Consider the following 13033-nt stretch of genomic DNA (forward strand, 5'->3'; position numbering starts at 1 on the left):
TAAGGGATCTCCTTCCCTGGCTGCTCTTTCAGAAGCACCTCCTTTCATCTGTGGTCTCTCTAATAAAACACCATAAAAAAATTCCAAGATCAATTATATTTTATCACTGGTGAAATTCTTTATTTTTGTGAATCTTAAGTTAAATCTACTGACAAGTAGGCAATGCAAATCTCAGAACTATTCAAGATTCATGCATTAGTTTTGCTTGCGTTATATTTCAAGTGTTTTGGCTTTTTCTTCCCTACTAAAGCAACCAGAGAATTTTTCTAAGAAAGAATTTAGAACCGGTACTTAAGAGAAAAAAATAGGTGTTGCCTATGCCACCATGGAGTAAAAAGGAGGAAAAGAGAATGACAAGAGGGATGTTCCAAGCTGTTAATGTAACAATGTACTTCCTTTTCTTAGTCAATAAATTTGCAGGTTTTAAGGAAACACATTACTTCTGTTTCCAGAAGCATCACCAAGAGGTCCAATAGAAGCAAAACCAGGTTTTGAGCATTCTGCACTTGAGACTCTCACTGCATATGCAGTAATACCAATTTTGCATATAAAAACTCCACATTTGATTTAAAGGTTATAAAGGGTTTACATGTTTTTTCTTGAAAAAAAGTGGGATTATTACGAAGGACAGAATTACATTATACTCATCACTAGAAAAGAAATAATTTTAAGTTCCAACTTATTAGATAAAGCTAGACATTATCACCTCTAGTTTTAGTTTCTTAATTTCTTCTCTTGCATCTTTAAGACGGGCTGCATCTTTATCCAGAAGATCTTGATTTTCTGCATACCACTGAAGTCTTCTTTTTAAATGAGCAATTTCCTGTTTGTATGATTCTTCCATAACTTTAAATTCATAAGACTTCTCACCTACAAGAATAAAACTTCCTTAGTATTATTAGTAATTATGTATTGAAGAAGTAATCAGTCAACGCTATCCTTCTCAGCACATCTCATACATTTACTTTTTTGACAATAAGTTTTAAAACCAGACCCTAATTAGGATTTTAAATGCAACAGTATTTGAAAAAACCCTTTTTTTCTCTCATACCTAGTAGTATTCAATGGTTCAAAGTTTACCATGGAAAGTATTTAAAACAGAATCCCAGAGGGATCTATTCTTGATCACGTTCTAGTAAACAAATTTTCAGTAACAACATGGATGACAATATAGAATATATGCTTAGATATGTATTGACCATACTCCTCCCATTTAGGGATCAAGCATTTTGAGAAGAGACATGGAGCTAAGTATTACAGCTCTTAGGATTTGTGATGCCTGGTATTGGAAGTTAGAGAGTCCAATTTCTGGCCCTCTCATTAAGAAAGCTAAAGTCAAACTGGAAAGAGTTCTGATAAGAATGTTGAAAAAAAGTCACAAGGCATAAATTATAGATAAAAAATGGGCACGATCTAAATAAATGGAATTGTCTGTTTTCCATGCCCAGTGGAAGATGGGCAAGAAATCAAACTTAATAGGCAATAAGAGAGAGTTGGCTGGATACAAGAAAAGGTTTTCTAATACAGTACCAAAGGTACTGTAGGGTGTCCTTCACTGTATGCTTTTATTAGAAGTTTAGATGATATTTGGAAATGGTCTAGATGCATTTGACTAAGTAATATTTTAATAAGAAACAAGTTTTAGTTACATATTTATTTAGCAAAGCACTGAGTAGGCAAAATTATTCAACAAAATGAAGGTGCTTTACCTGATGTGGATGCAATCTGGACTTTTGCTAAATCTCTCTCCTTCTTTGCTTGTCCCAAGTCTACCTCAAGAGCTTGCTTATCTTGTTTGAGACGTCTTATCTCTTCTTGTAATTTAGTTTCTTCCTTCTGAGTTTTAGAGAAAACAGTAAGACAAGAAAAACTAAACATGCATTGTCATACAAAAAACCTGAACATACTTTTTCACCATAAAATGACTAAATCACAATAGTTGCGTCAGACCACAGCAGCAGTGAGGTTTTCTAGTTTTGGTATTATTCTCAGGCCTCGCTATAGCAGAGCATGGGAAAACTTAAGCTAAACATAACAATTTTTTTTTAGTAAGTCTTACATAACTGTCTTAGAAGTAGAAAACATCTGCCTTTGAGAGGGTCAGTAAAGAAAATGGCTTTACTTATTTCTAAGGCTTAAGACTGTAGCTTAAATGGACAGATGCATTATCCAACAGTTCATCTTACTACATTCTATTTCTCACCATTTTCTGCATGCACTCTCTGTTCTGTTTGTGTATGTGTGATCACTAGCAAACTTCAAGACTAAGTAGGATGAAAGGTCTCAGTGCCAGTGCCACATCTGGAGATGGAGGTCCTTGGTCCTATGGACCCACAGGTACAGGAAGCAGCAACCGGGGGACTGAGATTTTGGGGCCAGCATGTGCACATATGTGTTACTGCTAGCAAACTCCCATCCTGTTCTGCTGAACATGATCAGGCCATATGCGCTTCTTGTGTTTCCAACAGTATTGTTTGTATTTCTGTGGTGTGAGGAGAGGCACTGCTGTCTGTGTCATCTGTGTGCCTGACCATGTTACTGCTGTCTGTGTGTCTCTCTCCATCTTTGGATCTTGTGTTCAGTCTCATTACAGGCTGGACCTAAGAACAGGGAAGTGTAGCAGCAGCACCTATGAGGTTGGAACTAGGGGAGCCCCTGGAGTCTTAAGAGCTCAGTCAGCTCTATCAGACCAGGAATGCCTCTGCTGGTCCTGAAGCTCACTGGATCCAGATCCTCTTATCACCTACCTAATCAGTTGTGGTTTGTTTGTTTGTTGTTTTTTTTTTTTTTTTTTTAAAAACAAACAAAAATGGAGGAAGCAGCTTTTAATTTCTGGTCTAACTATCAGAGGAAGTGTGTACCAGAATAGTCCCCCCACTTGCAGTAAGCAGAGCACCAGAAGTTCCTGAAAACCTTTAATTTTAACATGAAGCTTACTAAACATCCTCCCTCAAAACCACAAGCATCTGTAGGACTACAAAAAATGTTACATGAGTGAGTAACAAAAGATTCTTTTCACTCTGATGTTTTTTCCTAGAACTTACTTGGTACAGAGCAGGGATAAATATTCTTCTGAATTTGTCTTATGTGGGAAAGCTATAGAGGTATCACTACTTTCTGCAAGCTCTCACAAGATATTTCAGACTTGCCAGTAAACATGGCAACAATGCACTTCTTTCAGTGAATCTATGTCTCATGGAATTACTTCTGGAAGTTCATTTGATGAGACATTTGTGATATACAAGTGTGGCAAATAATTATCACTGTAGAAGAGTAGCATGCTCCACTACTTAATTTACATTATTAGTCTACAATATGGATGGTTATGCATTTTTTATAAGAACACATGAAAAGCAGGCTTGGTATATACCTACCTGTGCTGCTCGAAGCTCTGAAATCAATTCTGTGAAGCTCTGGTTTCTGGCTGGTTCAGAATGCTGCATGACTCGTGACTGGATATTAGTCTTCTCTATCTTTTCTCTAAACCGCAACAGCAAAACCAGTTACACAATGTGGCGACTTGGCATACTAACAGTGGCGTACTAAAACCCAAACACAACCCCCCACCCAAATGGTACCACAAAGTCAATCTGTGCAGGCTCAAAACAAAGAAAGAAGCAACTATGCAGTACATCTTTATACCAAAAATATTTCACCTGTAAGGTGAAATCTTCTTACCTTACCCAGACTTGTTTGTTGGGACTATACAAGGGCAGGAAACAAAACTTACTCTGCATCAGTGGAACTCATCTACAGGCCTCTCCCAAAGATTTGTAAATTAGGAGTACAGACAATTGCTAGGTTTTTTCCTCATGACTAGCACAGGATGCAAAACTTACAGGACCTACACAGTGCAGTCAATCTAATGGTTCCTCTACTACCAGGATCTCTTGTAGCCCCTGATCTACTGTCTATCTTACAACAGTTATCAAAACATTTTGACATGTGAACAGAGCCACAATACCAGAACAGACATAGTATATATATTACACATTCTGATATGAATAAGAGTATTAGAATTTTAGCATTGAAATATTCCCCGAATGGAAGACTCTAGTCTTCCCACAGGTCTACAACATCAGCAAGAAGACTAAGAATTAAGTGCCCATAATCAACATAAATCAATTCTCAAAAGAAAAAAACAAAACCACAAAGCCAAGAAACACTAGAAAACATGTACCTGACAGACTCCACAGTGATTATTCATAAATAAAATAATAAACACAGTGAAAATGCCAGAGATTTTAGGTCAGATGTTTAAATGAGCATACCTTAGGTCTACTAATTCAGACATTAAACACTGATTCTCCTTAAACATTCGTTCCTCATTTTTTTTGTTTTGGATTTGTAGCTCTTTCATTTGTTTGTATAACCTCTCATTTTCCTAAGTTGAGAGAGACAAAGTATGTTTATAAATTACTGTTTTATCGAGTTCAAAACCAATTGTCTATGACTTGCATAGCTTGCCTACGGGAACAGTGGAAGCAAGTTCTATATATTTTATTACTAGGTTTTTAAAATGGATATCTGCTTTTATTATCTTTAAGCTAAAGTAGTATACAGTGACCTCTACAATCTTGTCCAAGAATCTGCTCACTCTGGAGAACCTAAGCCAGTTTCTCTACAAAGCTATCCCAACTATATTCTAAAAGGACATACATGGATGGGTGCTGACAGACCAGAGCTCAGCCTGCCCGTGTTCCAATCCTGCGGACACAAACCATCACCAATTTGGGATGCTCACAGCCATACCAGCAAGACATTGTGCCTACACCAAGGAATGCTGCTGAGCACCAGCTGGAAGCTGGTTAAACTAACCTATTTGATTATACAGCTGCAAGCATTCAAAAGGATTATTAAGCTTGCATTATCTATTTCTACACTTGACTAAGTAATAAAAATCAGGCACACTAATAAGGTTTCCTTGAAATCATCTTAAAAGCAGAACCCTGCAGATTTCTAATATTGCTTAATAATACTAGTTTTCTACTACATTTGGGACAAAAAGTTTGTGGTTCTTTATTGGCCATAAAGTATTTTCCCAGTTCTCAACTGAGAAGTTGGCATATTTTTACAATTTAGAACAGCTACATGGAATTGTGGAAAAACTTAGCCCAAACTAGACATATGTGAAATACTTTTTAAACACGCAATACATGTTTGCGCTTCACACCTAAATTTCATCCACTTTTTAGATAACAAAATAACAGTTTTCAACAGAAAAGTAGTAACCATTAAACAATTTTGTTTCTGGAACTGGCTAGAATATGCTGTGTGGTATACCTGTTGATAACCTTGAATAATGACCTCTTGATCTTCAATTTCTTTTTGTATTTGTGCCAGTTTTTCTTCAGTGACAGGAATTGTTGCTGTAGGATGGGTCCATCTCTTTTCTTGACTCAGCTCTTCCATACTTCTTAACTTTCAAAAAGAAAAAAAGACACACAATTAATAAAGTTTTGTTAGCAGTATGGAATTCTCTACAAGACTACACTTTTATAATATAAATAGGTCAATCTTTTCATTAAGATATGAAAGGAGACCAATGAGCTAATCTTCTTATTGGAGTTTTACAGAAGCGTTTTGAAACAGGAGCAAAGTATAAAAAGTTTGGGAAAAGTTAAGAACAGAAAAGGGAGGGTAAAACTTTGTTATGTATCTAGACAGGAGGGTATAGTGGAATAACCCCAGGAATATGCCATATAGATAAAACACAACATTGAAAAATGCATCAAAAAAATAAACAATACCTCAACATATAGTAGTTATCTATAACAAGTGGTATCTGTTAATCTCTTGGGTTTTTTGGTTTTGGGGTTTTTTTTACGTAAGAGTGAGTTAAATCTTTGCAAAAAACCTGCTGCAGAACTCTCAAAATAGCAAACTAAAGCAACTCAGGATAACATAGTTTATCTTTAGGAAAAAAAGATCATGTCTTTTGGGCAATAAATGTAACAGCTGGTATGCATTTACAAACTAGCTGTGTGTAAATCTGGATTTTCTGCTCATTAACAACCCATGTAAAATACCATTAATTTAATTTTCAGAGGCAACGTTTCTTCTGTTCTATAGTAATGGGATACAAGATGATAAAGTACCTTACTCTGAAGAACATAGTTTTCCTGACCCAACCGAGAAAGCTCTTTTTCATGTTGAGTTTTCAATTCTAATATCTTCGTCTCTATTTCTTTCTCTTTTTGTGAAACTGTGCTGGTTAGCTGTTGAATCAAATCACGAGCTGTGTTCAGGTCCTCCTCTGCAACTTGTACTCGTTTTAGCAAATATAGTTCTCTATCACAACTTTTGATAGGAGAAAATGATAAATCCTAGTGAAGAGAAAAATTCAGGGAAACATTACATCGAGCTGATTGTTTACCAAAAATTCTGCTCATCAATTTTATTGAACTGGCTTGTCTGGCTCTCAGCAACCACACAAGGCACTTGAAAATACCCCTCCCCCCCAACATTCTAATAACAAAACATCCTGCATTGTGATAATTATTAACGGTCTTGACAAATAGGCTTGCAAACCAAGTTGTACGTACCATAATTAGGAGCATCACTGATTTTTACTTACATGCTGATATTGCCTGCAATAATCCACAGCCTGGTGTCCAAGATTATTAACAGCTGGTTGCCCAGACATAACTCTGTTAATACTTCCCGTTAGAGTTGATTCATTTGTTGCAGATCTTATTATCCTAGTAGCAAATAAGGCTTCTTCATTTAGGCAGAAAGTACAATAGAACAAAATTAAATTCAGAATTTAATGTCCTTTCAAAAACATCTGTTCACATGATCCACCCCTTAGGCATATAAATTAAGTATTCTACAACCTGAATTTTGAATTAAATATAGCAGCTTGAGAGCAATGAGACATTATGGAAAATGTTGTAGTTATTTTTTTTAAAGTAAGGAACTGATGACAAGATAAACCAAAACCTAAGGGAACAACAGAAACAAGTAGCTGGATAATAAATCCGTCATAAAACAAGGTCAGCCTCAGTTCTCTGCTCAAGAAGTGGCCAGGTATCTAAGTATACAGAAATACAACATATTTCAAAGTATGGTGAAGACAAGACACAGCAATTTTCAAAATGGACTTTGGAGTGCAGACAGAATAGAAAGACATGCAACATTTATTTGTTGCATCAAATAGCAACTTGACTGGAAATTAAAAATCATTGGAAGTTCGCCTTAGAGAGTAACATACATGGAACTATTCATGTATTAGTCTTCTGCAATACAGATAGTAACTACAACTGCCATTTCATTTCTGCCTATAGCAATTTAAGCTAAGAGCTCCTGCTTAGGAATGTTATACCTGAAAACGAACAGACAATGATCATTTTTCCAAATTTTATACTTTTTGCATTTCTCACACTATGCCCTCACAAAGATCCTCCCTTAGCACTGACGATTAGGGGATTATTTGATTCAATGCCATTCTCTTCCTAGCTCTAGAGGTCCCTGCAGAATGCATCCCAGTGACATTAACTTCTGAAGTCACCTGAAATTGCTATGGAGCATGGTTATAGGTAGAGAGGGAAGAACATCTTTGAATGAGGCTAGTGGCCTCATTTTCTCAGGACTAGTTATTCACCTCACGACCTCCATCTGGCTGTACACCCTCCTTTTCTTCAGGGAGCGCCACAGCAATGCACTGAGGAACTAAGGTCCCTTAGTTTGACAGCTGCCACTGAAGCATCTCCCTAAGATGGGCAACATAATCCTAAACTGCTTTTCCCAACATTACTTACAGAGTTTTTAAAAGCATTACATGCTCAAAGCGTGCTAAAACCTGGGCATCTATGGAGTTAACCTTCCCATGCCTCAGGGATAGCAAACACTGTCTGCAAAGATGCTAAGCTGAATTATCTAATGAAACTCTTTAGGCTTCACCCCAAAATAAAAAAGTTCAGTCCTTTACTGTAACTCAGCTTTCACAGGGCAATATTGGTATTCTCCTTTCCTTAGTGTTACAAGAGATGTGAATAGAAAAATAAAGCTTTCTTTTTAGTGCTTTCTTTGTATTCTAGGAAAGCAAAGATAAAAAGAAGCTGAGAATAGAAACTTGGCATCACACACAGAAGTTAGTGTGTCAGCAGATCTTTGCATTTACTGTAATGAAAAATTTAACTTGTAGATACTTATTTCTATTTCTCTTTTTGTATTGTTTTGGTCCTACTGGTGAACAATAGGCAAGTCTCAAACATAGTGGTGGTATATGTGAGTAGAAATGAAACAACACTACACTGCAAAGCTTTATCTAAAAGTCTCTCTTCCAGCAACTTCATGCTGATATAGAAAAAATTCAGTACATAACTGCATTTGGGTTTAGATTTCTTCTACAACATTTTGAATTTTTTTTTTTTTTTAATTTTATTTTAATAAATGTGACACATGAAGAGTAAAGCTCTCTGGCTCTTAAAACCCAGGCTTCTTATGATAGACTTACCTTTAGATCTTGCTCTATCTGCAGGACTTCTGGCTTTCACACTGGTCTTTTTGAAAGTTTCTTTTGGTGCTTTCTTTTCATTAGCTGGAAAAGACTGTTTTGAGAGTGAACTGGGTTTCCCATACCCAGAACTTCTAGCCACCCCATGAGGTCCATATGAAGATTTCTTTTTATGTAAAGGTGCTGGACTTCTGATATTCTTGTGTAACATTGGTTTAGTTGTCATTGATTCTGATCTTTCATTCTTCAAGGAACAAGACCGAAGAGCCTGTGATAAGAGCATGTTTCTTTAAAACAAGTTTTAGGCTCTAGTGTGATCTGAAGGTAGCTTTCACTACTGAAAAAACATAGAACCAGTTACCAGAATTACACACCTGTAAGACTCAGGGTGGCAGGAAGCATTATTTTAAACCAAATTAATAGCATGTAGTTTTGCAGAACTTTACTACTTCGGAAGTATATGTAGTGCAATTATTTTCTACCAGCTATATTTAATTGTTCCCGGAAGTTGTATTACATTACAGGATCTTTAGCTTACCAAAGCAGGTAGCTCGTGACTAAGGGCTAATCACAATGAACGTGGAAACCTAGCGATAAAGAGAGGAACAGTGGCAGGCAGAGGAACACTACTATACCTGACCATTGAAAAGAGAGCATGCAATTCCTAAGACCAGCAAATGAGGAAGCTTAGCCTGTTGGCCCTGGTAGGAAACCCACCGGGATGAATCAGCCAAACAACCCCTCTCCCTTCAATGCCTTGCAGACAGAAGCAGTGATTGCCTAAAGGAGCGGGGGGCTAATTTAGGGGATGCAGGGAGAAGAGAATTTGGGGATGCAGGGAGAAGATTTAGGATCATGTAAATCTTGTTATGGAATGTTTGAGAGGATTGTGGAATGTGCAAAACTTATGGGATGTTTAGGGAAAGGACAAAAACTAGGTGAAGTGAGAGATTAAGGTGGATCAGGTAAGAACAAGTGTGGGAAACAGAGGGAAAAGAAGATTAAAGTTTGTGACATGACCAGGTTGCTGGTCAGTACGCTTGCCTAAGCCCTACATTGATCACTGCAGTCTCTCCTATATTCTTATTAAACTGTATTTCTAACTGTCCTCTCCACAGGTATGCTCTCTATTCTGAGCCTGTGTGTGTTTATACATGTACCCCCAATTGGAACAGGTGCTCAGACTTGCTACTAGTTTGAGCTGGGGACATGGAACTGCAGCAGCCTTGCGTGTCTTGGGCTGGGACAGGAAGAATCCCACTGGTCCCAAAGTCCACTGGATTTGGCTACCTCTAACAATAGCAATGGTAACATGAGAGTTTCAAGAAAAACAGCAACAGCCTCTCAATTTCTAAACATCAGAGCATAACCAAATGACAGGCAGTCTAAAAATATCTAAATTTTAAATGTATTTCCATATAATAAAATCTGGTTGATATTACTTACTTGTTTAGTTTTGCTGCCTTGTTGTGAAAGCAGAGAGTCTTGTACTATTTTTTCTCTTAGTACATCTGGCTGTACTTCACTGGTCTGAATTTCTTTCTCAGTCACCCTCTGAAAATTATCATCATTCACAGCTGTCTGCAGAAGGATGCTTTCTTCTCTGTTACATTTTTCAAATAAGTTTGTCTCCCAAACCGCATTATTCTGGTGCTCTTTAAAGGGCAAGTGGCTGATGAAGTCATTTGTTGTGCTGCCTACCAGTTTCACAGGACTACAAGAGAAAAGAATAAAGTCATATATAATAAGACTTTTGCCCTTTGCTTTTCTATTACTCTGGAAAAAGTGGGCCATTTTTCCTTTAGGTATCAGCTGTAAAGACTGCTTGAATTTGAAAGAGCCACTAGGCTCCTTTTAAGAACAACCTTGCAGATTTAGTTATACAGATTCACTCCCATGTTGTGGAACAAAAGCCATTTCCCAGTAGTGACTGTTTTTGGAGGTAACAAACTCGGCTACAAGAGGAACACCTGCAAACATGGAATTAATGCTAATAAACCAATGAATGGTAATCTCTGCTGGGTGCAGCTATGTGACAAGCTCCCCAAAGTCATTTGCTAATGAGCCCAGGGCCTGTGCTTTCTGCTCTAGACACAACTGTTGGAGCAAACTAGAAGAAGGTATGGAGCACAGGTTAGTAAGAATCATGAGAGTAAGCAGAATAAGAGGATTTGATCTTAGATTATGGAGGTTGGAGAGCAAGGATAGGATATGGGCTGAAATCCCTGTATGGGGGAGGGGAAAGAGCAGAAGACTAGGAAAGGAGAGATCCTTGCTATGGTAGCTGCGAGACTGACAACACTCCTCCAAATGATTTCGCAAATATTGCTGCTTATCACTCAAAGTTTAGGAAACCCTGGTATAAACAAATTAACCCTGTATATTAATTTTGCAATTCACCGTAAATGCCATAATGCCAGTGCAATACATAATGAAATTTCAGTATTTAATTAGGGAAGAAGACAGATGAGTGATTTACTAAGCTGTTTTTCACAAATAGTTAATGGACTTAAGGTACTACAATTCTTAAAATGCATTCTGAAATAAATACCTTTCAGGCTCCATATCAAAACTTCCGGTATTACATGAATGTCCTTTAATTGGTTTCATCAATTCTTCCACAGTAGGTAAATCTAATTAGTGGGAAAAACCAAACCAAAATAAAACAAAAAAAACCCCAACAAACCAAGCCTTAGAAAAAAATCTGTAAAAAAGGACAACATTTAAAAATGTTTCATAAATGGAGTATTAAAGATATTACTAGTTCACTCATTTTTACGTGCTTGGGCAATACATGCCTGCCTTTGAGGTATTTACCTGATTCAATAGTTGACATGTTTTTTGAATAGATGTCATTATTTTGTGAAACACCTTGCACTAAGCATTCCGAGACCACCATTGCAGAATCATTCAGTTTTTGCTCATCAGTGTCTCCCAAAGACTGATCAATATGATGGTATGCTTGGTGTAATGCTTCAATGTCACTGGTGGTTTGTCCATAGGAAGTGCCTGTGAAAAATGCAGGCTCATAAGAGACACTACAGGATATTCTGTTTCGGGAAACATCCCACTGGAGCCTGTTACTAGCTTGGTCTATTACGTGGTAAGAACAATGATTTTAGTTATGAAAAAAATATTTTAAAATCTCATTTTTACTATAAAATTAAACAGCTGCCAAGTTAATCAGTACATACTAAATAGTCTCACCTACAGTTTGCATGACTCTCTGCCCCCCTCCCCCACCTCAATATTTTATCAGTACTAAAACTAACAGTGTATGCAATATAACTATTTTAACAGATGGCATCAGAGCCATACTCTGGATATAAGTGGCATACACTGTTGTATAAAGTTTGATAAGAGAACACATTTTATAATTGTGTTCAATGCTGTCAAAGAAGAATTTTAGCTATGATGAATAACCAAAGGAGATGGTACTTAAAATCAAACTGCAATGTTAAAAGCAACTTTACAATAACCAAGTGTAAAAAGGTGTCTTTTTAGCAGAAACATGACTTTTTCCTGAAATATTTCTTCTTCCTTTCAAGATTTGTTACTAAAAGCCAAGGGCTTCATGTTCCCTGATAACCTAAGAACAAATGAAGACATCAGAGCCACCTATTTTACTAAAGTATGATTTTGGAGTTTGGGTTTTGTTGTGTCCTTTTTTTTTTTTTTTTTTTTTTTTTTAAAAGCAACCCTTACCAGCTTCATTCATTTCAATTCCACTGACTTCTTCAGGCAGATAATGTTCACCTAGAGCTACATCTGATGTTTCAACAGCCTTTTGAAGTTCTATAGTTGAATCTTGTGAATCAAGTAATACAACTAAAACCGAGAAGATAAATGTTAAAGAAAACACAATTCTCTTATTTATACGCTGTCTACACTGGAATTAGAAGTATACCAAAGCTTATCTTGATGTCCTAAACATGCAAAAAATGCTATATAGATTATTCTAATGCCATTAACAGTAAACTGATTAACTCTGATTGCAAGCATCAAAATCCAAGTACTGACTAGATGTAGTAAAATAAAAATATACACTGATGATCACTTTGAAGTGCTAACATATAGATTAATTTGTAATCATTTCAGTCCAACAGACTTTCAGTAGAACACAATAAAATCAGGTGAAAAATATCAAAATAGTAAAAATCAGGTAGGAAAGTTTCAAAAAGTTACATTTAGTATTCTCCTACTTATCAAAGTTTATATTTTACCTTTAGCCAGCATGCCAGCGTTTGCTTCTTCCTAACAAAAATAAAGAAAAACAATTACTTTTTGAATTTCAGGGGAATAAAAAAATCTGGAAAAACTTCACAAGTTGGTCCAAAACCCAAGAACAGTTCTTAGAACTAAGCAGTTCTTGGTGCTCCAAGAATATGCACTTCTCTAAAACTCTCCATAGCATGCTAGAAGGTCATCAACATCCTGTACTCTATAAACCCTCTCACAAGTGACTGGGAACTAAATGCTACTATGCAAAAATGGAATAATATTTTGGAACCTCCATGGTTCTCTTATACTGTAATTTAAGGAAAGAAAACAATGTAGTAGTAAGTACATTACACT

At 36.6% G+C, this 13033-nt stretch overlaps 1 protein-coding gene across 2 annotated transcripts in view; it reads right to left on the reverse strand.

Annotated features, from left to right (window-relative positions):
- Positions 1–13033, reverse strand: part of CEP162 (centrosomal protein 162) — a 62779-nt gene that overhangs the window by 28888 nt on the left and 20858 nt on the right. For both annotated transcript variants that reach the window (XR_007508205.1, XM_049817917.1), the window contains 13 exons: positions 12682–12712; positions 12164–12286; positions 11276–11467; positions 11010–11091; positions 9905–10172; positions 8459–8726; positions 6578–6720; positions 6099–6326; positions 5284–5421; positions 4272–4384; positions 3375–3480; positions 1710–1836; positions 707–870 (listed from right to left, as the gene is read on the reverse strand). Coding sequence is in view for 1 of the 2 variants with exons in the window: in XM_049817917.1 (XP_049673874.1) it covers positions 707–870; positions 1710–1836; positions 3375–3480; positions 4272–4384; positions 5284–5421; positions 6099–6326; positions 6578–6720; positions 8459–8726; positions 9905–10172; positions 11010–11091; positions 11276–11467; positions 12164–12286; positions 12682–12712 (1983 nt within the window). In the remaining variant the exon portion in view is untranslated. The remainder of the gene's footprint in view (positions 1–706; positions 871–1709; positions 1837–3374; positions 3481–4271; positions 4385–5283; positions 5422–6098; positions 6327–6577; positions 6721–8458; positions 8727–9904; positions 10173–11009; positions 11092–11275; positions 11468–12163; positions 12287–12681; positions 12713–13033) is intronic.

The sequence above is a fragment of the Accipiter gentilis genome, chromosome 15 (genome assembly GCF_929443795.1).
Source record: "Accipiter gentilis chromosome 15, bAccGen1.1, whole genome shotgun sequence".
Taxonomy (NCBI): Eukaryota; Metazoa; Chordata; class Aves; order Accipitriformes; family Accipitridae; genus Astur; species Astur gentilis.